The 25,012-nt window shown below is 42.0% G+C and overlaps 1 protein-coding gene across 4 annotated transcripts in view; it reads right to left on the bottom strand.

Annotated features, from left to right (window-relative positions):
* The window catches only part of camta1a (calmodulin binding transcription activator 1a), a 1,215,621-nt gene that overhangs the window by 145,688 nt on the left and 1,044,921 nt on the right, over positions 1 to 25,012 (bottom strand). For 3 of the 4 annotated variants that reach the window (XM_059952154.1, XM_059952156.1, XM_059952157.1), the window contains exons 7-8: positions 4,462 to 4,602; positions 588 to 2,494 (exon numbers count right to left, since the gene is read on the bottom strand). In XM_059952154.1, coding sequence (XP_059808137.1) covers positions 588 to 2,494; positions 4,462 to 4,602 — 2,048 coding nt within the window. The remainder of the gene's footprint in view (positions 1 to 587; positions 2,495 to 4,461; positions 4,603 to 25,012) is intronic. The other variant, XM_059952158.1, reaches the window with a different exon arrangement.

Here is a 25,012-nt window from a genome sequence, read left to right as displayed (position 1 = left end):
CTTGAGTTAAAAGGAAAGATTGCTTAGACTAGCACTTTATTCCCTGAAGCATAGGGTATTGAGCAGTGACTTGATAGCAGTACTGTATATTAAGATCATGAGGGGCATCAACAGGGGTGAAAGTGCAAAGTCTTCTTCCCAAAGAGGGCGTGTTAAAAGAGAGGGTCATAGGTTTAAAATCAGAGGTGAATGATTTAAAAGAGACATCAGAAGCAGCTTGGGTGGTGTGTGTCTGGAATGTGTTGCTAGATACAGTGGTTGAGTTGGGCACATCTACTATGTACTGTAGATGAATGCATGGATAGGGGAGGCTTGTTGGGTTAGGGGCCAAACGTGGGCTGATGGGATTAGCTTGCTGTACAACACAGTTGGCATGGATGAAATGGGCTAAAGGGCCAAAAGTTTTTTTTGACTGTTTTGATAAAGAATATCAATACCCTGAAGGAACTGATGGAGTGAATGAGAGGAGGCTGTTTTCTTTGGGAGGAGTGTCCTTAACCAGAGGACATAGTTTTCATAAACTAGGGAAAGTCCCAAGTAGGAAGATGAGTAGATGATCTTAGTATGAATAGAAATAATTCCCTTACCTCAGGATAAGACCACTCCGGAGAATAATCCGTCACCATGAACAATCGGCCACTCTGTTGCAGCGACCCCAGGGCTCCCTGAGCTGACACGACTTCGGACACGTGCATGTAGGTCATGGAGCTGCCCCCGCTCTCCCCGTTGCTCAGCTGGAGGCCTTGCTGCTGCTGCTGCTGTTGCTGCTGCTGTTGTTGCTGTTGTTGCTGCTGAGGGCTGCAGCAAGGGATGCAGATCTCAGCTTGGCTGAAGGTTGCCACCCTGGCTCTCTCGTCCTCTGACTGCTGCATGCTGGTCCCAGCTCCCGCCTCGCTCGCCACTAGCTGCTGCCCGTAAAGCGTGTTGGCGCTGCCCTCCACTGATATGAAGTCATTGATCAGATCTGAGAACTGATTGCTGAAGGAGATGTCAAAGTGGTCCAGGTTGAGCTCCATGTTGGCTGAGGCCCCCAGACTGTGATGGGCCACCGGGTACAGGCTCGACACCATGTTGCCCTGGAGGATGGGCAGCCCATTGCCCCCTCCGCCCTCAGCCTGGATGTAGTGCTCGGTGCTGCAGGCCGGGAGCTCAGCTGATTTCAGGAGGCCCTCGCCTCCCTCTGATGGACCCGTTGTCTCCATGGGAACCTCTGTCTCTGCTGCGATGGGCTGAAAGTTGGCCTGGAACTGAAGCAGCTGTAGGGAAGGGGTGGCATCGACGCGGCCTTGCTGCACTGGACCATTGCAGCTGGATGCAGTCTGCGTGGGCGACTCTGTCTTGACGTTAGCCAGCCCTAAGGTGCTGACGAAAGGTGTTCCGCCACTGTCACTCAGACCATTGCTATGTGTGGTGGGCTCCAGGTGATGAGCTTTATTGGCCTCTTGCAGGAAGAAGCTGGGTGAGGGGTTCTGGTGGACATGGGGGCTCTGGACATTCTGGGTGTAACCCGAGGAAAAGTCTTTACTGGAGTCAATGGCACTGAAATCCATCTGTTCCAGAGTGGTGCTGGGACTGAGGCCCCCAGAGGAGAGCAAGGCCGAGCCAGGTGTCAAGGAAATGGAGGCTGGAGTGGAGCTGGTTTGGAACCCTTCCTTGCCCATTTGCTGGTCAAACGAGTTATCCTCTGTCTTGATCTCCTTCACCAGGGGCCCACTGAAGGAGTAGCTAGCCTCGCTGCCTGGTGGCTGTCGTTGGTTGCCATTGTTGCTGTCATTTTTTAGGGCTCCTCCACCATACGTCTGGCCTTGCTTGGGGTTGTTGAGGAAGCAGTCAGGGTCAAAATTCATGTTGGCCTCTGGAATCTTCTCGCTGCTCTCCAGGGTGGAGGAGAGGACCAAGTCTTCTGCAACGCCGGCTGACATCATGGACAATCCGTCTGGGTTTCCAGCAGCTGCTGAGGAGGCGAATGCAAACTTGTGTCCATCTGAGTTGACAGCCAGGACCAGGCCTTGGGCTCCTGCATCTGAGGCGATGAGGTGCTGGCCGGGGCCCGCACTGGGAGACATGGTGTACACTGCCTCGTTGGTGACCTCTGACATGAAAACGGTGGCATTCTGGCTTAAGCTGCACATGACCGAGGCCACGGCCATGCTGGAGACGCCAGTGATGGCGGGGCTGTCGGCCATATCCGTTTCGCTGTTTAGACCACTGCTGATGGAGACCGGGGAGTTCTGGGTGGTGTCAGGCACCTCCACCTGGTTGGTGGAGGAGACCTCGGTGCTGTTCTGATGCAGCAGGACAGGTTTGGCCAGCTTACCATTCCGTTTCTCACGGCTTGAGACTTTGCCATGACCATGATCATTCTTGCCCTCAGACACATCATTATTTTGGACCTCTGGGTGGCTGCTGTAGGCACCTGTTCGTGGTTCCACCTTTGGTGATATGATGCGATGTTTGGCACTGTTGCACTTGTGGTGGACACTGCTCCCGGCACCTAGAGGGGGAAGTTAGGTTGGGGTGGTGGGGAGATGGTGGAGGTAAGAACAGGCAAGTCCAATCAGTTGCCGACTCAATGATATTTACTTCATCCTCTTCCCTCCCACAAGTTACACTGAGCCACATGGGTCAGCATGAAGGAGAGTTTTAATGTAGGAAGCTATGGGAAGAGAATCCAAAAGCTCCAGGTGAACTTTCCCCAGAGATACATATACTTTAGCACCCAGGCAAGGAACCCTCTTCACCCACCTTCCCAAACATCATTGGTCCAGTGTCACGCCGGATAACTCATCCCATCCGGAGACTCATCAGCGCATTCTACCGAGCCAGGTTAACAGTGACTCAGTGAATCCCTTTTATGCACCCTGATGCAGAAGGCTATGATTCAAGTCCCACTTCAGGGACAGAGCTCAAATTTCAGGACAACACTTCTGTTTCCGGTACGGAGGGAGTATTACACTGTTGGAAGTGCCATCAGATTTCAGACTGATCTGCTTATTCACTGAAATCCTCCATCACTGGCACTCAACTGCATCAGAAGCTCTTCTGAACTCTGCATCAACATTCCTTCCCAGCTTACTTGACTCCTACTGTTCTCCCATCCATAATGCCTTGCCATCTCAGTCTTGACTGGGGATCAAACCTAGCCTAGATGAAGACAGCCATTGGTGCTCCCTTGGGGAAGTTTCAATTGAATCCTGAGATTCCCAAAGCCTACTGTTGCATCCCTAAACCCTCTCATCTCACACCCTTCTCTTCACATAAAAGAGAAAATCTGCAGATGCTGGAAATCCAAATTTTGTGTGTGTTACTCTTCTCTTTCAGCTTATCCTTAAAACCTACCTTTCTGACCAGACCTTTGGTCATCTATCTGATTATCTCTTTATGTGGATCCGTGCCATTTTGTTTTGTTAGATAAAGCTTCCGTTAGCCAGCTTGGACTCTTTTGAAAATTGTTGCATAAATTAAAGTCATTATAATGCAGTTGAGATAAAAATCATCTCTCATTAGTTCTGGTTGTAACTAAAACCAGAACTTGCCTTGTATCTGTACAATTACATGCACTGTATGCTTAATAAATCTATGACACCTGAAATCAATGTTAAAGAATAGCTTTGATTTAATAACAAAGGTCCATTCCCCTCCCATCATCCGCCGCAGTTTGCCCGCCAACCAATCAAGACTCTCATTATTACCCAGTCAGCCTCGTTGCCCTCATCCTGAGGGGAGCACTGCATAATGTAATGCAGCGTTCCACACGCTCACCAGCACCGCACTCACAGATTTGCCACTTTTTAGAAGAGATGCAAAAGTGAGGTCCATTCTGCTTTCTCGCGTGGATACAAAATATACCAAGGCAGCATTCTTAAACAGAGTGGAGGAGCTTTCTTCAGTTTCCCAGCTACATTAACTTTTATATTTGCTGACAATTATCATATTGCGGGAGCTCGCCGTGTGTAAAATTCCATTCGCATTTCCCACACCACAACAGTGACTACTCTTCAAAAAGCTCTTTACTGGCTCTAAAGAGCTGTAAAACATCCTGAGGTTGAGAGCGGTGTTGTGTGACCTGCAGTGCATGGCATGTGATTGTGAGTGTCTGTGCATGTTATCCCCTGGTTCTTGCACTTTTACAACCACAAACACCTTCTTTATTTCCCTGTAAGTGGAAAACAAAAGAAATGACATGGCAATCTGTGGGCATCTCCCCTCAACAGAGGAGCAGCGAAGAGAGGAGTGGGCTCTTCTGGGAGAGTCACCATGGTTGAATAATCCAGTGACACTCATTGTCCCCAGTGAGACAGGCAAAAGCTAAGGGAATGAACAGATTCAGGAGAGTGATGGTGAGGTTGTGGAGGATGAGGGGCAGTATTAATGGGACCAAAATTCCCAGATTTAATTTTTAAAGCTTCATATGCTAAAAGGTTCATGTTAATTAGAAGGGTTACTCCCAGTTAGTCCTACCCAGATTGCCGGTGCACAGGCAGTTGTGAGTGCGAGGCTGAGGCTTGGTCTGGTGGCTGTCCAGGATCTGCTGAACAAGCTGCTCCACTGAGAAACCGGCGCTGGTGTTCCCATTACTGCAGGTCCATTTGATGCCGTGAACTGTTGGAAAAAGGCAGACACCGTGAGAAACTGGCTCGCACTGGTGGGCGGGGGAGGGAGGAATGGGGATGAATGATGCATTGGGACCAAAGGGATATGGCTCAGATTGTGGTCTGGCCCAAATAAAACTACCTGCAAAAATCTCAATTAAGAAGCGGAAGATAAACCAACAGGAAACAGTAGCCATGTTGATTAACCACTTCACAGAAGAATAGCTGTTTTTTAAGAAAGTCATGGTCACAAGGCCAGCTAGAGGCTGAGGTGATCAAGTAGAACCTTAGTTCTTGTTTAACTATCAGTAGCCTGTCACCTAGCTATTGGTGAATGATGTTGGATGTAGAATGTTAACTGTATGTTCTAGAGTTTAAACCCCTTCTCCTCTGGGGTTAGTAGAGAGCAATCTGGGCGCATCAGAGATAATTTTCCTTTGTCGCTCTCCTCGACTTTCACCATTTGGAGAGCATGGCACAGAGCAGCTTTTCTGACTAAACAAAATACAGTTGTAAACTTGTTGATCAGCAGGCAATTGAACGAACAGCACGTTGTTTATGACACACAGATTCTCGTTCACCCATCATGCTCCACTCACTGACCCTCACAATCTTCTGTTGGACAGGGTTTATTTAAAAAATTCTCTTCCGTCACTTCAGTCCCTCTGTAGCCTCTTTCCTTAATTCTTTACAACTTCCTCCTGCCTTTCAACCCTGCAAAATCCTTTTTCCCCACAATCTTGTCATCATGCGTATCCAATTTTTACCTTTCCACCACTGTCACCACCTTCAGATACTTTGGCCCCAAGGTAACATATTCCATTGCCCAAATCTTTGCATCTCTTGCTCTTTCCTTCTGTCAAACTCTCAGTAAAGTCTAATTTTTGACTAAGTTAACTTGGGGTCAAATTTTATTTGATAATACTCCTGTGAAGCCTCATAAAATATTTTAATATTTAAAGGTAATTAATAAAACAAGTTGTTGAGGATGTAAATAAACTCCCTTAATTACAAGCCCTTCTGCCCTTTCCTTTCCTGAGTTAGGTATTCAAAACTGAACAGGAAAGTTGAGCTGTGATCTCTCAGTGACTTCTCAAGGTTTAGCTTTCCCAGCTCACTGCTGTACAAAATCTAGAATCTCACTAACTTATTCTTGTGTATAATTAAAAGACTAAGTAATACTAGATTCCACATTATAACTGAAGACTTCTTTACGATCAGGAAGACTGCATCCTGGAAAGTGAAGTGTTTTTCAATTTGAGGCCATGAAGACAAAATGCCATTAAGTAAGATCTCATTTTATTTTGAGGTCAATTCAGAATCTGTTGCTATTTAATCAAAGCTGGGTCAATTTGAGCAGAAACATTTAGGAGACCCCAGATGTCCTGGTTCCTGTATTCTGCATTTCCAAAGTATTTCTTTATGCTTATGTTGAAGCTTTACAAGAAAGTTCAGTGGAATGCAAGAGTTTAGGTGGATTGTTTGGAATATGGTCATTCAGATTCCACTTGAGAGAAAAATATATAAAATTAAATCAGTATTCCAGAAAGAATAGAGAGATGTGTGTGTGTGTGTGTGTGTGTGTGTGTGTGTGTGTGTGTGTGTGTGTGGAAGAGAGAGAGAGAGAGAGAGATGCAGAAAAGGTTTAAGGAAGAACTACATTACTCAAAATGAATCACATTGGCATCAATGAGAAAGACTGGTGGAGGCCCAGCATTACTGAAATTATAAATGTGACAGGAATTTGCACTACAAACTGAGAATATATTTTGCTTGGATGAAAGCTTTAAATGCCCTTGCGAAAATTCCCAGTTTTGTCTTCTTGGAAGCCTTATCCATGGTGGTTCAGCAGCTACAGAGGCCTGGTGTAAAACCACCATGGTACTGATCGTACATTGTCCACTGCCAGGGCTCTCACTCAGTTGTTTCCTTTTTTTTGTGAAGATTCCTCCTCTTTCTCTCCTTACCCCTTATCCCCCATCCTGGAAGACTACACAGAGCCCACTTTGCTAGGCTGTGTTTGAAGATCAAAGGTAGTAAGAGTAGCAGGAGAAGACCTGAGGCAAGAGGAAGAATATGTTTTGCTGTGTGTGTGTTGCAGATCACAGGGAAGATTTCTCTTGAGTGCATATTTCCTCTTATTGCCTAGGGAAAGCTCTGGGCCATTCTCTTGCCATATTGTAAAATCCTTTAAGGAATGTTTCTGACCATGCAGAGCCTTTCGGGGGGTGGGGGGGGGGGATGAGGGAGGAAGGGATTGCAACCATCTCTAAGTGCAGAGACCTTACAATTCCAGACCATTAAATGTTAAGGAAAAGCATGAATTTATATTTGTGTTTTTCACAACCTCAGGAAACTCTATAGAGCACTTTGTAGCCATCAAAGTATTTTGAAGTGTAGTCACCACAAGAAAATCAAGACATTGACTGAAACATAGAAAAAACATAGAGGCACAGAAAATTAGAACAGGACTAGGCCATTAAGCCTTTCAACCATTCAGTATAATCATAAGTGATCGTCTATCTTAATACCATATTCTTGCACTCTTTCTTTGATGTATTTTGCATATAGAAATGCATCTATTGTTCTCTTAAATACTTTAGCAATTTGGTCTCAACATCCTTTCGTGCAGCAACTCAGTAAACAATAGGGCCCTATAATTCATAATTTATGCCCTACCCTTATTCGACTTCCCAAGCGCATCACCTTGCACTTATGAGGATGAAATTGCAGCTGCCATTGCTTTGCCTCAATCGAAAAAAAAACTGCTTTGGAGTCTCTTCACATCTTCCTCTCAAGTTATAATCCCACTCAGTTCAGTGCTGTCAGAAAACTTGGAAGGATTAAATGGTTTCTCCATCCAAATTGTCAAACAATTTGTGATCCATGTCAATACATTACTCATTAATGAGCATTAAAATACATTAATTTTGCACATTAATCTTTTCTGTGAAATTTTTATCAGAAGCTTTCTGAAAATCCAAACGCTTCTCATGTAGTGATTCTCTCTTATCTATTCCACCAGCCATATCCTCAAAAAAACTCTAGCATTTTTGTCAAATTTGATTTCTCTTTCAGAAATCCATATTGACTTTGTATGATCTCTTTGATATTTTTTCTAAATGTCCCTAATCTCAAATTTATAATTGCCTCTAGCATTTTCCCCATTATTCATGTCAGGCTAATTAGTCTGTAGTTTTGTGATTTATCTTTCTCCCTTCTTTTTAAATAATGGGGTTGCATTTGCTAATCTCTCATCTGCAGGGGCTATTCCAAAATGTGCCGAATTCCAGAAAGTTCTAACTGAGGCATGCACTGTTTCTGCTGTTACTTCCGTTTATCAGCTTACAGTGATATTAAATTATCAAGAAAGTAGTCCTGACTAACTTCCTTAAATTTCCAACCTTCATTAGAACTTTAGTTCCTTAACAATTTTGGTAAATTACTTGTGTCCTCTTCTGTGAGGGTAAAACCAAAATATTTACTTAATTGCTCTGGTATTTCCATGTTCTTCAGTATGAATTCCCATTTCTGACCATAAGGACCCATATTTGTCTTCACTCATATTTTTCTTTTCATATATGTAGACACATTTACAGGATGTATTCATATTTACTCTTGTGCTCTAACGTTGCCCTTCTTATCAATTGCTTTGTCCTTTTACTACCCAACATTTATGTTTGCAATGTATTTATTTATTTTATGACATAGCGCAGAGTAGGCCCCCCGGCCCTTCAAGCCACACAATGACCAATACACCTTTGGACTGTGGAGGAAACCAGAGCACCCAAGGAAAACCCATGCATTCCACAGGGAGGACGTAAAGAGACTCTTTAGAGATGGCGCTGGAACTGAACTCCGAACTCTTGACGCTTTGAGCTGTAATAGCGTCATGCTGACTGCTCACTCTCTTTGGATCACTGACCTTGACATTTTCCCACAAGCAGGAAGAACATGGTTCAACAATGGAAAAACTAGCTAGACTACTTTACAGTACTGCTTTAGTTACCACACCACAGAAAAAGTGTGATGGCATTAACACCAGAGAAGGCACAATGGAAATTTATGAAACTGTTGGTACAGCTGAATAATTATGGTTATGACGATATACTTAATTACTTAATCATTGGACATGGACATCGTTGAAACTGATGGCATTTATTAGCTATCTCAAGTCGCCGCTAAACTGAAGCAATTAAGAGTCAACTGTACTGATGGACCCGGAGTCGTATATAGCCCAAACCAGGCAAGGATGGCAGATTTCCACTCCTTGAGTACAACCAGATCGTTTTTTTAGGGACCCAACAATTTCGTAGCAACCACTGCTTTTCATTCCAACCCTACTAAATAAACTTCTTCAGGATTCCTGTTTCTTGTTGGAGTATGAATACAGGTAAATTGATGTAAGTTTAACTTAATCACCAGATCACTGAACTGGGAGTGTTTCTTTAGAAGAAAATTGAGGTAAATTGGTAAACTGTTTTATTGTTACCACATGTACCAGGATACAGTGAAAAACCTTGCACGCCATCCATTCAGATCAACTCATTACAACAGTACATTGAGGTAAGTACAAGCTAAAACAATAACAAAGAGCAGAATAAAGTGTTACAGTAAGAGAAAGTGCAATGCAGGTAGACAACAAGGTGTAAGATCACAATGATGTAAATTATGATGTCAAGAGTTTATCTTATCATAGATAAGATGGGAACCATTCAAAAGTCTTATCACAACAGGAAAGAAGCTGTGCTTGAGCCGAGTGGTACATGCTTTTGGACCTTTGTAAATTCTGCCCAATGGAAGAGGGAGAAAAGAAAATGGCAAGGGCGGATGGGATCTTTGATTACGCTGGTTGCTTTACTGAGGCAGCAAGGAGTTTCGACAAAGTGCATGCAGTTTAGACTTGTTTCTGTGATGTATTGAGTTAGTAACGTAGAATAGTACAGCACATTACAGGCCCTTTGGCCCACAATGTTGTGCTGACCCTCAAACATATAACCCCTCCCACCTTAAATTCCTCCATATACCTGTCTAGTAGTCTCTTAAACTTCACAAATGTGTTTGCCTCCACCACTGACTCAGGCAGTGCATTCCACGCACCAACCACTCTCTGAGTGAAAAACCTTCCTCTAATATCCCCCTTGAACTTCCCTCCCCTTAACTTAAAGCCATGTCCTCTTGTACTGAGCAGTGGTGCCCTGGGGAAGAGGTGCTGGCTGTCCACTCTGTCTATTCCTCTTAATATTTTGTATACCTCTATCATGTCTCCTTTCATCCTCCTTCTCTCCAAAGAGTAAAGCCCTAGCTCCCTTAATCTCTGATCATAATCCATACTCTCTAAACCAGGCAGCATCCTGGTAAATCTCCTCTGTACCCTTTCCAATGCTTCCACATCCTTCCTATAGTGAGGCGACCAGAACTGGACACAGTACTCAAAGAGTTGTGTTCACATCTCTCTGCATTTTCTTATGGCCACAGGCAGAATAGTTACCATACCAAGTCACGATGCATCTGGATGGGATTCTTTCTATGGTGCATTGAGGAAAATTAGTGAGGGTCAAAGGGGACATGCCAAGCTTCTTCAGTTTCCTAACGAAGTAGAGGCACTGGGGAGCTTTCTTGGCTGTGGCGTCAATGTGGTCAAACTAGTACAGGCTATTGATGATCTTGATTCCTAATTAATTGAAACTTTGAAGCCCCTTGACCTCAGCACTATTGATGTAAACAGGAGCATGTGCATTCCCCCCGCCCTTCCTGAAGTCAATGATCAGCTCTTTTGTTTTGCTGACATGGAGGGAAAGGTTGTTGTAAGGATACCCTACCATCTGCTTCCTGCACCTTGACTCGTCGTTAGTTAAGATCTGGCCTACATGAGCATTGATGGAACTGATGGCATTTATTAACAAGCTGCAATCTGTTAGATGGAGTTGGTGCAGAATCTGGCCACATAGTCATGAGTAGAGTAGGGGGCTGAGGACACAGCCTTGTGGGGCTCCAGTGTTAAGAATATTCATGGTAGAGGTATTGCTGCCTATCCTTACTGATTGAGGTCTGTTGGTCAGGAAGTCCAGTTGCAAAGGGAGTTATTGAGTCCCAAGTTGAGGAATTTGGTATTATGGTAATGAATCAATACACAGTAGTCTAATGTGGGTGTCTTTACTGTCCAGATGCTCAAAAGATGAGTGAAAGGCCAAAGAGATGACATTAATCATAGACTTATTTTGGTGGTAGGCGAATTGCAGTGGGGTGAGGTTGTCTGGGAGGCTGGAACTAATTACTAGCCTCTCTAAGTACTGGGCAGGGCAGTATTTGTTAAGGCAGTTACCTGGTTTTCCTTTGGCACCGGGATGACAGCGATCTCCTTAAAGCAGGTAGCAACCTCAGCAGGGAGAGGTTAAAAATGTCTGCAAATACCCCCCATCAGCTGATCTGCACAGCATCAAAGGACATGGCCAGAAACACCATCTGGGCTAGTTGTTCTCTGTGGGTTCACTCTCTGGAAGAGCGATTTTATGTTTGAAATGGTGCGGGTGGTGACATTCCAAACCACTTCTGTTCATAACATGCATAGAATTAATTAAGCTCATCAAGAAGGTACATGTTGTTGTTGGTAACACTGCTCCTTTCCATTTCATAGCTCGTTACAGCATATGTGTCCTGCCACAACTGGTCTGGGACTTGATTTTGGATGGATATTGTCTCTTGGCATTCCTGATATCATTACAGAAGTCATATCTTGACTTCTTGCAAAGATCGTGTCACCAGATTTGAACCCTGTGGTTTTAGACTTCAGTAGGGAATGGATCTCCCAGTTCATTAATGGTTTCTGGCTTGGGAACACCTGGACTGACCTCTTTGGACCACAGTGACGATGCTGACATATTCATTTATGCTGAGCGCTGAGTCTTTGAACATGGACCAGTCTACTGACTCTGAACAGTCGCTCTGACCATCATGCAGTGCTTAGGGAGGCTGCATTAATTCTAGCCTCCCAGACAACCTTGGCCTACTGCAATTCAGCTCCTGCCAAAATAGGTCTATGGTTAATGTCATCTCTTTGGCTCTACACTCATCTTTGGTCTGTTTCCTCAGACCGGCATTGCATGACTTTAAGTACTGGATCCTCATATTTCAGCTTCTGAGGGGACATTTAACTGAGGTATTAAAAATTCTGAGTGATCTGGTTAGTATGAAAAGGAAGGAATCATTTCTCTTTGCAGAATAGTCAGCAGCTGGGGGGGGGGGGGGTGGGGAAGGGAGTCATTGGCTTAATTTAACAGAGGATTTTTAAGATTTGTTCTGGAGTGTTCTGAAAGCTAGGAATCAGGGAATTTGAACTGGGAATAAACTAAATTGCACCATTTTGCCAAAAGGGATCTGACAGACTGAATGGTCTCCTTTCCTAATGTAAATTTCTATGACCCCAATAAAGTGGGTCTTTGCCCAAGGAATAACTGAATGTGGAGGGAGTTTAACTGTTCATCGTATCTGTATACTATCTGTTTGGCAATTTTTGATGGGACATTGCTGACAAAGCTTTATATCTAACCCATTCTGTACCTACTTTGACAGCATTTAATGAGACAGATAGGGGAAGATTTATTCAACATCAAGCTTGTGTTGTATCTCGCCCAGTAGCAGTTGATGTGATAGAATAAAGTGTGTTTTAATCCATAAGACCATAAGATATAGTGCAGTATTAGACCATTTGGCCCATCAAGTCTGCCTCACCATTTCATCATGGCTGATCCAAATTTTCTCTCAGCCTCAATCTCCTGTCTTCTCTCTGGATCCCTTCATGCCTTGACCAATCAAAAATTTAGCAACCTCTGTCTTAAATATACATAAAGACTTGCCCTCCACAGCTGCTTTTGGCGAATAATTCCACAGAGTCACCATTCTCTGGCTAAAGAAATACCTCATCATCTCCGTTCTAAAAGGATGTTCCTCTATTTTGAGGCTGTGTTCTCTGGTCTTAGACTTTCATATCATAGGAAACATTCTCTCCACATCCACTGTATCAAGGCCTTTCATGATTCAATAAGTTTCAATGAGATCACCCCTTAATATTCTGAATTCTAGTGAATATAGGCCCAGAGCCATCAAACACTCTTTATATGACAAGCAATTCAATCCTGAAATAATTTTTGTGAACCTCCTTTGAACCCTCTCCAGTTTCAGCACATCTTTTCTAAGATAGGGGGCCCGAACCTGCTTGCAATACTCCTAGTGAGACCTCACCAGTGCTTTATAAAGTTTCAACATTACATCCTTGCTTTTATATTCTAGTCTTCTTAAAATTAATGCTAACATTGCATTTGCCTTCCTCACCACAGACTCAACCTGCAAATTAACCTTTAGGGAATCCTGCACAAGGACTCCAAGACCTTGTGACAAAGTGCCTCAGTTTTTTTTTTGTTTTTTCTCTCCATTTAGAAAATAGTCAACTCTTTCATTTTTTCTACCAAACTGCATGACCATACACTTCCCAACACTGTATTCCATCTGCCATTTCTTTGCCATTCTCCTAATCTGTCTGTTCTTCTGTAGCCTCTACTTCCTCAAAACTACCTTCCTCTCCACCTATCTTCATATTGTCTGCAAATTTTGCAACAAAGCCATCAATTCCATCATCCAAATCATTGACATATAAAGTAAAAAGAATCGGTTCCACCACAGACCCCTGTGGAACACCACTAGTCACCGGCAGCCAGACAGTAAAGGCTTCCTTCATTCCCAATCTTTGTGTCCTGCCAATCAGTACCCTGACCTCATCCTTAGTAATCAACTCCAACAACTTCCCAACCACTGAGGTCAGACTAACTGGCCTATAGTTTCCTTTCTTCTGCCTTTGTCCCTTCTTAAAGAGTGGAGTGACATTTGAAATTTTCCAGTCTTCCAGAACCATTCCAGAAGCTAGTGATTCTTGAAAGATCATTACTAATGCCTCTGCAATCTCTTGAGCTACCTCTTTCAGAACTCTGGGGTGCACACCATCTGGTCCACGTGACCTAGCTACCTTCAGACATTTCAGTTTCCCAAGAACTTTCTATCTGGTTATGGTAACTTCATATACTTCATGCCCCCGATACCTAGAACTTCCACCATACTCATAGCATTTTCCATAGCGAAGACTAATTCAAAATAGTTATTCAGTTCATCCGCCATTTCCTTGCCCTCCATTATTACCTCTCCAACATTGTTTTCCAGTGGTCCAATATCCACTCTCGCCTCTCTGTTACACATTATGTATCTGAACAAACTTTTGGCATCCTCTTTAATATTACTGGCTAGCTTACTTTTGTATTCCGTCTTTGCCTTCTTAATGACTTTTTTAATTGCCTTCTGTTATTTCTTAAAAGCTTCCCTATCCTCTAACTTCCCACTAATTTTTGCTCCATTATACTTGTTGGTTTTTATGTTGGCTTTGACATCTCTTGTTAGCCACAGTTGTGCCATGTTTCCTTTAAGATACTTCTTCCTCTTTGGGATGTATATATCCTGGGCTTTCCAAATTGTTTCCAAAAATTTCAGACATTGGTAGCCTGCTGTCATCCCTGTTGGTGTTCTTTTCCAGTCAATTCTGGCCACTCCTCTCTCATGTATCTGTAATTCCCTTTACTCTCTTTAGTATATATCTTGAATCTCTATCTAACCATTTTTGCCCTGGATGTGCTTATAGGGAAAATTTCCCCCTGTATCTAATCAGTGTTCTCCTGGAAATAATAGATAGTGTGGAGAAAGCTTTACTCTCTAATCTTACTGAATTAGTAATGTTTGTTGGGTTGCTGTGGAAGGACTTTGAATCAGTTTTAACCTTAGCTGCCTTTACACTGAGTATTATGTATCTTTTCAAAACTGCAAATATAAAACTGTTTCTTTTGCTCCCATCCTTCAAATAAAAGTACACAAATTGTTCATAAACAAATTGCTCTGCTGTATTCATTCCTCAAGCCCTTGCAATATGCAATTTATCATGGGATTTTGGTATTACAGTAGGGTTGCTGCAACAGTAAGAAATGTACACAAGATGGCAATGTTGTTCTAGTAAATCTGCTCCAGTGAGCCAGATTGGCAGTCAGACCACACCAGAAATGAAGACAGATACACTTGGAGAAAATGTAGCTAAGAATACCCTGGGAAAGAAAAATCAACAGAAATTCCACTCCTGGAGTTTGTCGATGGTGTTAAAATCAATTCCTTTATGTCCTCAATGTAAACCATTCTGATGAACAAAAAGCAATGTTCTGCTGCACTGACAGAATAAAACAGATGCTGCTTGGATCTCACCTAGTGAACAGGCTGTGACTGAATATCTCTCAATCTCCACATTTAAAAATATTGATGCCTGGTAAGGGGAATTCCATATGAGGTGGACTGCAGGTTGTCTTACATGGATCCTGAGGATCACTTCAATGCAGGCAGATTTAGCGTGGTTTAGCTGTAGATTAGGCTCAGGGAACCTTCATATACATATATTAGGCATATAACCAGTGCATGGAAGATCTCTGATTTTTTCCTGGGTGTGGTCACTAAAATCATGGTTTTGAAGCTGTACAATTCCTTCTGCTCACGCTTGAAGTCAGAAGGAATTATACAGTCTCTCAAATAAAATTATTCTGCTACATCACCTGTATTAGTCATGTGAATGCTTGCTGGGATAATATAGAAAGAGTTTCATTATATATCTAAATTATGTCCTCCTACCTGTGACTGTTTGACAGAATGCTATGGAAAGAGGTATGTTAAACAGTGTTGAGAGGTCTTATTTCTCTATTTAAGCAATATGTATCCACCCTGAGAGTGTTTCATGGGACGGCCTGAATGTGGACAAAACCTCAACTAAAATCTGCTTGTATTCAGCACTACTCCTGATGGTTGTTAGCATATCTGATGAGTTTCCCTTTGGTATAAGAACATAAGAAGTAGAAGCAGGAATACGCCTTCTAGCCTGTTGAATTTGTTTGGTTATTCATTAAGATCATGGCTGATCTAGCCATGGATTCAACTCCATGTGGATCTTTCTTTTGAATATAGCCATCAAGCCTGGTGATAAGACAAATCCAATTTAAAATTTCAGTACTGATACCCAGTTGTTAAAATTCAAGGATAGGTCTGTGTCTTAAGAGCAGCTGATGAACGTCTCAGTTACCTTCCTTAAAGTAACAAGCCTTTCTTCCACATAATCAGAGAGATAACATAGCCTCGAGGCGCTGCTGTTAAATGAATTCCCATTGGGTATTGAGCTCAAACTTGAGTTTAGTCTGGTTGCTGGTGATCTGATCGTTATGATGGGCCAACCAGGTGTATTTTTGCCTCTTTCGCACTCTTGTGATATTTAAAAACATCTGATGTTGCATGCACAACTGCGGCTCAAGAGGCTGCAAACTCCAAGCAAGCAATAAAGATAATTCAATACAGAATAGTCAACTTTTAGGAGTCACTTTTTGTGAGAACATTACACTTATTAAACAGTAAAAGTCACTTTTGCACAAAAATTCTTTAAGCCATGTTTGCAAACAATTCCTCCAAGTAACTGTAACAATTTTTCAGTCATGATTTCTTTAGATTTTACTGATCACTCGGCCTCCAACACAGATGGCATATTCACCTTGTTGCTCAATGGGTGACACACTCTCAACTTTGAATACCAAGTTTTTGGTTTAATACAAGGAGATATTAACATAAAGCTCTTTCTGACTCTCAGGTGATTGTAAAAGACTCATAAAATACATCAAAAGAAGCACAGAAACATTTGCCGCTGGAGCTTGGCTTACACTTATTCCTCAATCAAGAGTATAAAAACGGATGATATGGACATTTATCTCATTGTGTGCAGTGTTGGTGTGTGCAAATTGGTTGCAGTGTTTGGTACATTATAGGAGGAGTGACTCTTCCGAAGTACTAGCTTTGAGATGGTCTCATATTTTGAAAGATGCTACATAAAAGAAAGTCTGCTTTTCTTTTATTCTTTGCCTAGAATATAGAAAAATGTTTATTGACTGAGGTTTTGAGTAATATGATGGGAATTGATATGCTGGAAATGAAAGAAACAAGCGGAGGAGTGCAGAACAAGAGATGTATTTTAATCAAAGCGAAGATGCTCTTTCTAAGTGCATGGGGAACTCTCAGAGAAAACAACAGATAAAAGTTCAATCAGTAATTTTAAAGCAGATATGAACATTTCTGGATAAGGGACATATTGGTGCTGGCTGGTATTCAGATGCAGATCAGCACTGGTATCAGGTGGGACAGGTTCACGGAGCTCTCAGGAAGAGCTCTGTTCATCCCTGTCTAAATCTAACTGCCTCCAAGAGGACCACAAGCTTGGCGTGGTTTGGAGGCTTGCATGCGTCAATGGCCCGAAGAGCTATGCTGGCTGGAGTCAATGCTTTATGCTTTGGCTCTTGGTAGGGTCGCCTGTGTCAAACAGACCAAGGATTAGAGGCCAGACTAAGAGTGGCCCACTGATCCTCTAGGTTTAGGGGTTCAGGTCAGGGCTAGCAACCCTGCCTGGTCAAGCACAACTGTTACAGAAACAGGAATGAAGAATCCTTCTACATCTGAGTGTGACGGTATTCCTGAGTCTCCACCTGGGACTTGATTGACTGGCAGTAAACCAAGAGGAAGCTACTGACAGAATGAAGGAAGCTGTGAACGCTGCCAGAGATGGAGGACTTTCATTGCCGCCCTAAATGCCAGTGCTGTAACTGGCAGAAGAAGAATATCCAACTGACGGCATGGGTTGAGCAATAAGTGAAGGAGATTCACCCATACTATCAGCTTTTTTTACTTGCATTTTCTCCTGGGTCTATAGCACCACCAACACAGAAATTACAGCACGCTCTGATCATGGGTGGTAAAACTCCACTGACTGTCAGCTACCAGCTGGGGTAAGCCTCAAATCCTCAGCCCAAGTCAATGACCAGAAGTGAAAAATGACGCCCTCCCTCTTGAAGCCAACAATTCTCCCAGGGGTATTTGTGGATGAATGTTGCTGTCCAACAGCCCCCTGAAGACACCCACAGAAGACATCAACAGGGGGAGTCTGCAGCCATGGAACAATGCCCATTTGGATTATTCACGAGAGAGGAAAAATGAGTCAGCGTCGGTAACTGGTGACAGAAAATAAATAAAATCTGTGTGCTGTAGGACATAGTTTCTCAAACAATCTTTCATTGCACAGAGCCATTTACAAAACCACTGAACAATGAGACAGAAAATCCACACTAAATTTGTGGAAATTTCTTACATTCATTACAGTTTACAACAGGAATATTTTATTTTGACATCCTGCTAATGGTTTACAATTAATTTTCTGCTATTCTCCTCAAGCGCACATGCTGCCCCTGGCAGGTTTTATTATTGATAAATTCAATTTTCTTTTGTCAGGCATTCATCTTTGATGTTTTTATGGACTTAAGAGTAAAATCATTATCTGTGTATAATTCTTCTAAACCTCATCTTCTTTCACAATACAAATACTCCCAAGATGCTCCCAGGCTAGATACAGACGAAAAACTCCCTCTCCATTTCCTATCAAACACCTCCAGGCAACATACAGTTCTGGCTAGGTACAAACATCCTTCAACAAGAAACCACACAAAATACTGAAGGAACTCATCAAGTCAAAAATGGAGCACAGAAAACAGATGTTGTTTCAGGTCGAGAACTGACGAAGGGCATCAGCCCAAAATGTCAACTGTTTATTCACCTCCATAGATACTGCCTGATTTGCTGAGTCCTTCCAGGATTTTGTGTTGGTCAAGATTTCTGGCATCTGCAGTATCTCCTGTGTCTATAACATCCTCCTACCAGGGGTTCCCAACTTGGGGTCCACAGAGCCCTTGCTTAAGCATTGGCCCATGGCATAAAAACAGTTGAGAACCCCTGTCCTACACTGACCTACCAAAAACCTCCACAGCACATGTCAGATACAGAGGTAGTCTCCCCCTACTTAGTCCTATCCCAAATCAGAGAGAGCATGGGTTACATACACATGAAACACATTTAGGATATACAAAACGTAGTTTGAGCATAAAGCCCTCTACATAGTTTCTTTAAACAGGTCAGAGGCCACACATGCATTAAAAATCTCTCTAATTCTGCAGAGAAAATAGAATGTGGGTTAGTTAAAAAATATTGTAACCTCTCCTTATACACAATAAAATGTCTCATTTCCAAGGTCAGAAGAACATACTGTTGTACTAATGTAATATACTTTAATTCCCCCACCAGCTGTCCCAAGCATCTGCCAACTACTGCCGAATTAGAACCGCTTATTGTTCAGCTGGATTGTTCTGATCTACACATGAAGGAACTTCTCATCCATTCAGCTGAGGGTGGATTTCTTCCAGATCCTTGTTCAATTCTAAACTTATCATCTGATATCATATCTTCTCCCTCAGAAGGACCATCAGCTTCATTTTCCATGACACCCATGTGTTCAGTTATTGCTTCAGTCCATCTTATCCTGAAGCATTTGCTCATATCTTGTTAATTTCAATGGTATATCGGTCAGCTCCCAAACTCAGAGCAATAGACTGCTGCCTGTGTCTTAACCCAAACCAAGATCTGCTTGTGCGTTAACCTTGTGCTTCCTGAGATGCATTGATTTCCAGTCCCTCAACCACCCTAATTTCTCAATGCTACTTTCAAACCTTTTCACGTGCAATGCCCTCCACAGCTCTGCAATTTTGCCCAGATATACAATTCTCTCACCTTGTATTCTCCTGACCCCCATTGCATCACCCACACTTCCAAGGATTGCCAGCTCTGGTTGAAACTTATCCTGGAGCTTTGATCACATCACCTGCAGCTTCACTCAAACAATTTCCTTCCTCTGTCTCCAATATATTTGCATTGTAACATGGTAAACAACACTGTTGAAAGAAAATGTAGTGGTGGGGAGGAGAAAATCACAAATCCTGTTAATGCACTTAGAACTTACAGTATACTTCCAGGTTCCTGATAACACCTACACTCTACTCCCTGTACACTCTTGACTGTGTTGACAGATTCTGCTCTAACTTCACCAACAAGTTTGCACGTGATGCCACAGTGGTAGGCCATATCTCAAATAATGATGAGTCCAAGTACAGGAAGAAGATAGAGAACTTAGCAACATAGTGCCATGACAACAACCTTTCCCTCAACATCAGCAAAACAAAAGAGCTGGTCATTGACTTCATACTCCAATCTACATCAAAAGTGCTGAGGTTGAGAGTTGTGAGCTTCAAGTTCTGAGGAATGAACATCAGCAATAGCCTGTCCTGGTCCAACCATGTAGACGGTATGGTCAAGAAAGCTCACCTACACTATAACTTCTTCAGAAAGCTAAAGAAATTTGGCTTGTCCCGATCAACCTTTAACACCTTTTTTTAAATCAATAGAAAGCATCCAGTTGGGATGCATTATGGCTTAGCATGGCAAGAAGACATATAAACTTGGAAACATGTACCACCAGGCTCAAGGACAGCTTCTATTCCATTGTTATCAGACTCTTGAATGGTTCCCTAGCAGGACAAGTTGAACACCTGCCCTCACAATCTATTTCAATATTATTTTGCACCTTATTGTTTACTTGCATTGCACTTTTCCTGAAACTGTTACATTTTTATTTTGCATGTTGTTTTTTAAAACTTGTTCTGCTTCAATGCACTTTGTAATGACTTGATCTGTATGAACAGAATGCAAGACAAGCTTTTCAGTGTATCTCGTACATGTGACAATAACAAACCAACTTCAACCCGTATGAGATTAATAATTAATTCCTGAAGATTTGAAGGTTTGTCAATCTTGTGCTGCTCTCTGCATGACTGTTAGCTGCAACTGCAGCTGCTGAGCAATACAATTCATAGGCCAAAGTATCGGGGTTTCATTAAAGCTAAATTATATTTGATAAATTTGCTAGAGTTCATTAAGAATGTGACAAATAAGGTGGATAAGAAGAGCCAGTAGATAGAGTACACTGGCTACCTGGAAGGCTTTCAATAAAGTGTTGTATAGAAGGATACTGCACATTGGGTTTGGGTGTAACATACTGGGAAGGATAGTGGAGTGGGCTAACTAACAGAAAACATTGGAGATAATGGATCTTCTTCCAATTGGCAAAGGCAACTAGTGGGTTGTCAGAGGAATGTGCACCTATTTAAATCAGAGACTTTATCCATTAATGAAATAAAAATAGGTGGGTTAGCAAGTTATGAGGAAGATACTCAAAGATCCTGAAAAGTGATTCAGAAAGTTTATATTATTGGGTAAGAAGTTGGCAGATATTGTATAATGCTGAAAATGTGAGGCTCTCAAGTTTGGAAACAAGAAGCCACATTATTAAGTTCGAGCTCAAGTTCAAGATTAATTGTCATTCAACCATAAACGAATACCCATGAATACAGTCAAACAAAACAGTGTTACTCTGGGGCCAAGGTGTAAAACACAGTACCAACAGTCATACACAGCACACAGCACATAACACATATAAGACAGCAGTAAAATACAGACAAAGAAGTTCAAATCCCTGAGTCCATGAATGATGCAGTAGTCTGCAGTCCAACGTATTACATCATGTCACCCACTAGCGAACACTGGACATGTCACTCCACCTCTGGCACTCTAATGTCTCTCTCCTGGGTGAATGCAAACAGGCGACACTGTGGCTTGAGGTCTAGTTCTCACTATGACTGAGGCCACACAGCTCACCTGCTGTTTGCTAATAGACCAGTGAATTGGACTCCACATAATCAAAGTCAACAGGGTCTTGTGATCACAAGAAATGTGACCAAGACAATCACTCGCTGTTAGATGCAACCCTCCATTGTGCTCCCTCTCTGATGCAGGCACCAGCACAATCAGCACTGTCCAGCTCCTTCAGTTTCTTCATCAATGAGCAACTTGCTATACCTGCAGTACTTTAAGTTCTTAATGTCCAATAAAAATATACATTTAAAGAAGACAATACCACCTTTGGTTGGGCCTGTAAAGCTGCTGCGTTCAAATGCATCACCATCTTACCATAAGTCCTCTACTCTACAAAACAGACACAAGGGACCAATCTGCTTTTGCACATTTTATGTTCTTGTGTCTTTACATGTGCAAGTATCAATTAATAATTGTTTTCACTAACATACATTCAGCTGAATTATGTTTTACAATTTATGTTTTGGGGTGTGGCTGTCACTGACAAGGCCAATATTTATTATCCATCCCAAATGCCAACCATAATGCGGAGGTGAGTCACCTATATGAGCTACTGCAAACCTTTTGGTGAAGATGCTCCCATAATGCTGTTAGGAAAAGGACCAGTGGCACTGCAGAAATGATGACATGTTTCCTGTGGGGCTTGGGGATGCTATGGGGCTTAAACGTAATTAAGTGTGCAGTAGTGAGTACAACCTGCCAAAGTGTTTCAAGAACATTTAGCATTTGCAGTCAAAGACTAATTTCTCCCTCTTTGTCGACCCATTTCCTTTCCTTTCTCAAAGATTCTCCTTTAAGGCCACCAAGTGCTTATCACCACTATGACCAATCTTTCTTTTGTCTTGCTGTCTGCTTTTGCTCAAAGCTCTATGAAACACCTTCTGTTGGTTTGCTTTAACCTATGCTTAAGTTGCTATGGTAATGCAAGTTATTGTCCTTATCCCAGAGGTGAAAGGATAAAAGCTCTGAAAAAAGACCAAGGTTCTTTGCCCTTGATTATCAAAATATCTGATAGAAGATGTTTTCATTTGAGGAGAGACTGAAAGTATGTTAATTATTAATTAATTACATAGTGAATCAGGAGAATTTTTTCAAACAATGTATAATGGTAATGCAGTACATGAAGAAACTTAGGCAGCTACAGGGTAACTGGGCACAAGGAAAGAAGGAAATAAACGATAGAATCAGAATCAGATTCAGGTTTAATATCACTAGCATATGCCATGAAATTTGTTAACCTTGCAGCAGCGGTACAATGCAATACATGGTAAAAAAAAACTGAACTGCAGTTGGTATATATTAGTTAAATTAAGATAAGTTGTGTAAAAAACAGAAATTTTAAAAAAAGTAGTGAGGTAGTGTTCACAGGTTCAATGTTCATTTAGAATTCAGATGACAGAGAGGAAGAAGCTGTTCCTGAATCATCGACTGTGTGCCTTTAGGCTTCTATACCTCCTTCCTGATGGTAACAATGAGAAGAGGGCATGTACTGGGTGGTGGGGATCTTTAGTGATGGACGACACCCCTTTCTGAGGCACCACTTTTTGAAGATGTCTTGGATACAGTGGTGACCAGTACCCATGACAGAGCTGATTAATTTTACAACTCTCTGCAGCTTACTTTGATCCAGTGCAGTAGTCCCCCCCACCCCCCAAACCAGGGGGTAATGCAGCAAGTCAGAATGCCCTCCATGGTACATCTGTCGAAGCTTTTGAGTATTTTAGGTGAGAAACCAAATCTCCTCAAACTTCAGATGAAATATACCCTCTGTCTTGCCTTCTTTATAGCTGCATTGATATGCTGGAACCAGGTTTGATCCTCAGAGATATTGACACCCAGGGACTTGATGTGGATTATGCTGACAGCAGTAAAAGGAAATAAAATGGGTGGAGGCTTGGGAAGCTGTCAAGGACCTACTGGAAAGGATGGCATGTTTCTGCACTGTAATTTCTTTTGTGACTTTTTAAGGAAAATAGTTATTCAGGGCCGGAAAGGCAGCAGTCATCAGTAAAACAGAAGAAGGTTGAAGGATGAAACGAACGAAAGCAGTAAATTGAAAAATGGAGATGGGAGAAGGATAAATATAACAGGCAGTCAAAATAAAACTTAATTGCACTGTGGCAGTAAGAAAGTTGATGGAAAGTACACCACAATGATTGCACATTTTTATCTCCCACCAATCCAGTTAGCCCTCTGGGGTTGGAGGACGGGATGGGCAGGTAAGTTATGAAAGAGAACTGCCAGTGAAATAGCTTTCAAATTCAAATAATGTGCTTAAAATGCACAACACTGAGATTAGAACCCACAGGCTAACCTGTCCCATCAATGCAAAAAATGCATATTCTGTTCACTGATGAAAAATAGCTATTGAAACAGAACAAATAAAAATCTTTGAACCCATACACCAGAACAGGGAACAGTTAGCTGACAAGTTAAACTGTTCCTCATTCATCTCTGGTCTGTCTGGAAATCCCACAACAACAGCAACTTATATTTATATGGCATCTTGAAGAATATTAAGCTGTTTGAAAACTCCTTAAGGATTGTTATCAAAAAAGCATGATACCGAGCCAGATAATACAGCATGTCAAAAACATAGATTGCATAAAGTTTGGTGCAGTGGAAAGGTTTAGAAAGGGAATTCCTGAACTGTGCTTGGCAGCTGAAACTCTGATTGCCAAGAGGAGAATGGACTCCATGATAATTATTACACACATTATGGACTCATGCATACACACGGCAGTAGTCTTGTCTGTTCAAAGTGACCATCTATAATGGCTCAAACCTTTAACCCTATAGACTGTGAAAATACATTCCCCTCATAGACTGCAAACTATATATTCTCCTGCAGACTATGTATTACATATTGCCTCATTCTCTGTGGATCAGAGAAGCCTGGAGGTTCATTTTTAATCAGTAGCTTAAACATATATTCTATATCACTTTTGAAATTCTGTTCCACTCATACTAATGGAAAATGAGAAATGGATTACTGTAAAGACCCATCTCATCAAGGAAGACTGTTATCCTAATCTGTACGCAGATTCTCTTCACAAATATACTGTATATTCCCCACATAGGCTGTGCTCTCTGATCCCCTAAAGACTGTGTACCACATACTTCTACAAAGACTCTGCACTATGTATTCTCTTTCCTTGACCGTATACTACCGTAGAGAGATAGAGAGCCTTAAAGTTACATAGTACAGAAACAGGCCCATGGAGGACCACATCCATGCCAACCATCAATAACCATACTTACAAATTTCATTAACCATTGCTTGCTCTATATTCCTTCCAGTTTTGGTGATCTAGAAACTTCTAGAAAGTATTCTTCTAGAAACTTCTTAAATGTTGTGAGAACAGCTGCCTCCATTACCCACTCACAGCATGGGCTCCATATTCCAACCATTTTCTTGTGAAATAATTGTTCCTTAAGATTCCCCCTTAGCCTAAATATATGCCTTTTAGTTTTAGATGTCCCTGTTATGGAGAAGATGTCTCTTACTATCACCCTTTCTATTCCTTTGAGAATTTTGTAAATCTTAATAACATCCCCTCAACTTGTTCCACTCAAAGGCAAAAGCCTAGGATATCCAGTCTCTTTTCATAACTAAAATAGTTCATCCCCAGGTAAATTCCCTCTCCAATGCAACCACCTCCTTCTACACTGTAGCAACAAGAATTGTCACAGCATTCTATTTGTGGCCTAAGGTTGTAATC

Source organism: Hypanus sabinus, chromosome 27 (genome assembly GCF_030144855.1).
Source record: "Hypanus sabinus isolate sHypSab1 chromosome 27, sHypSab1.hap1, whole genome shotgun sequence".
NCBI lineage: Eukaryota > Metazoa > Chordata > Chondrichthyes > Myliobatiformes > Dasyatidae > Hypanus > Hypanus sabinus.
The sequence above is the reverse complement of the archived record's forward strand: the minus strand, read 5'-3'. Positions and strand labels throughout refer to the sequence as shown.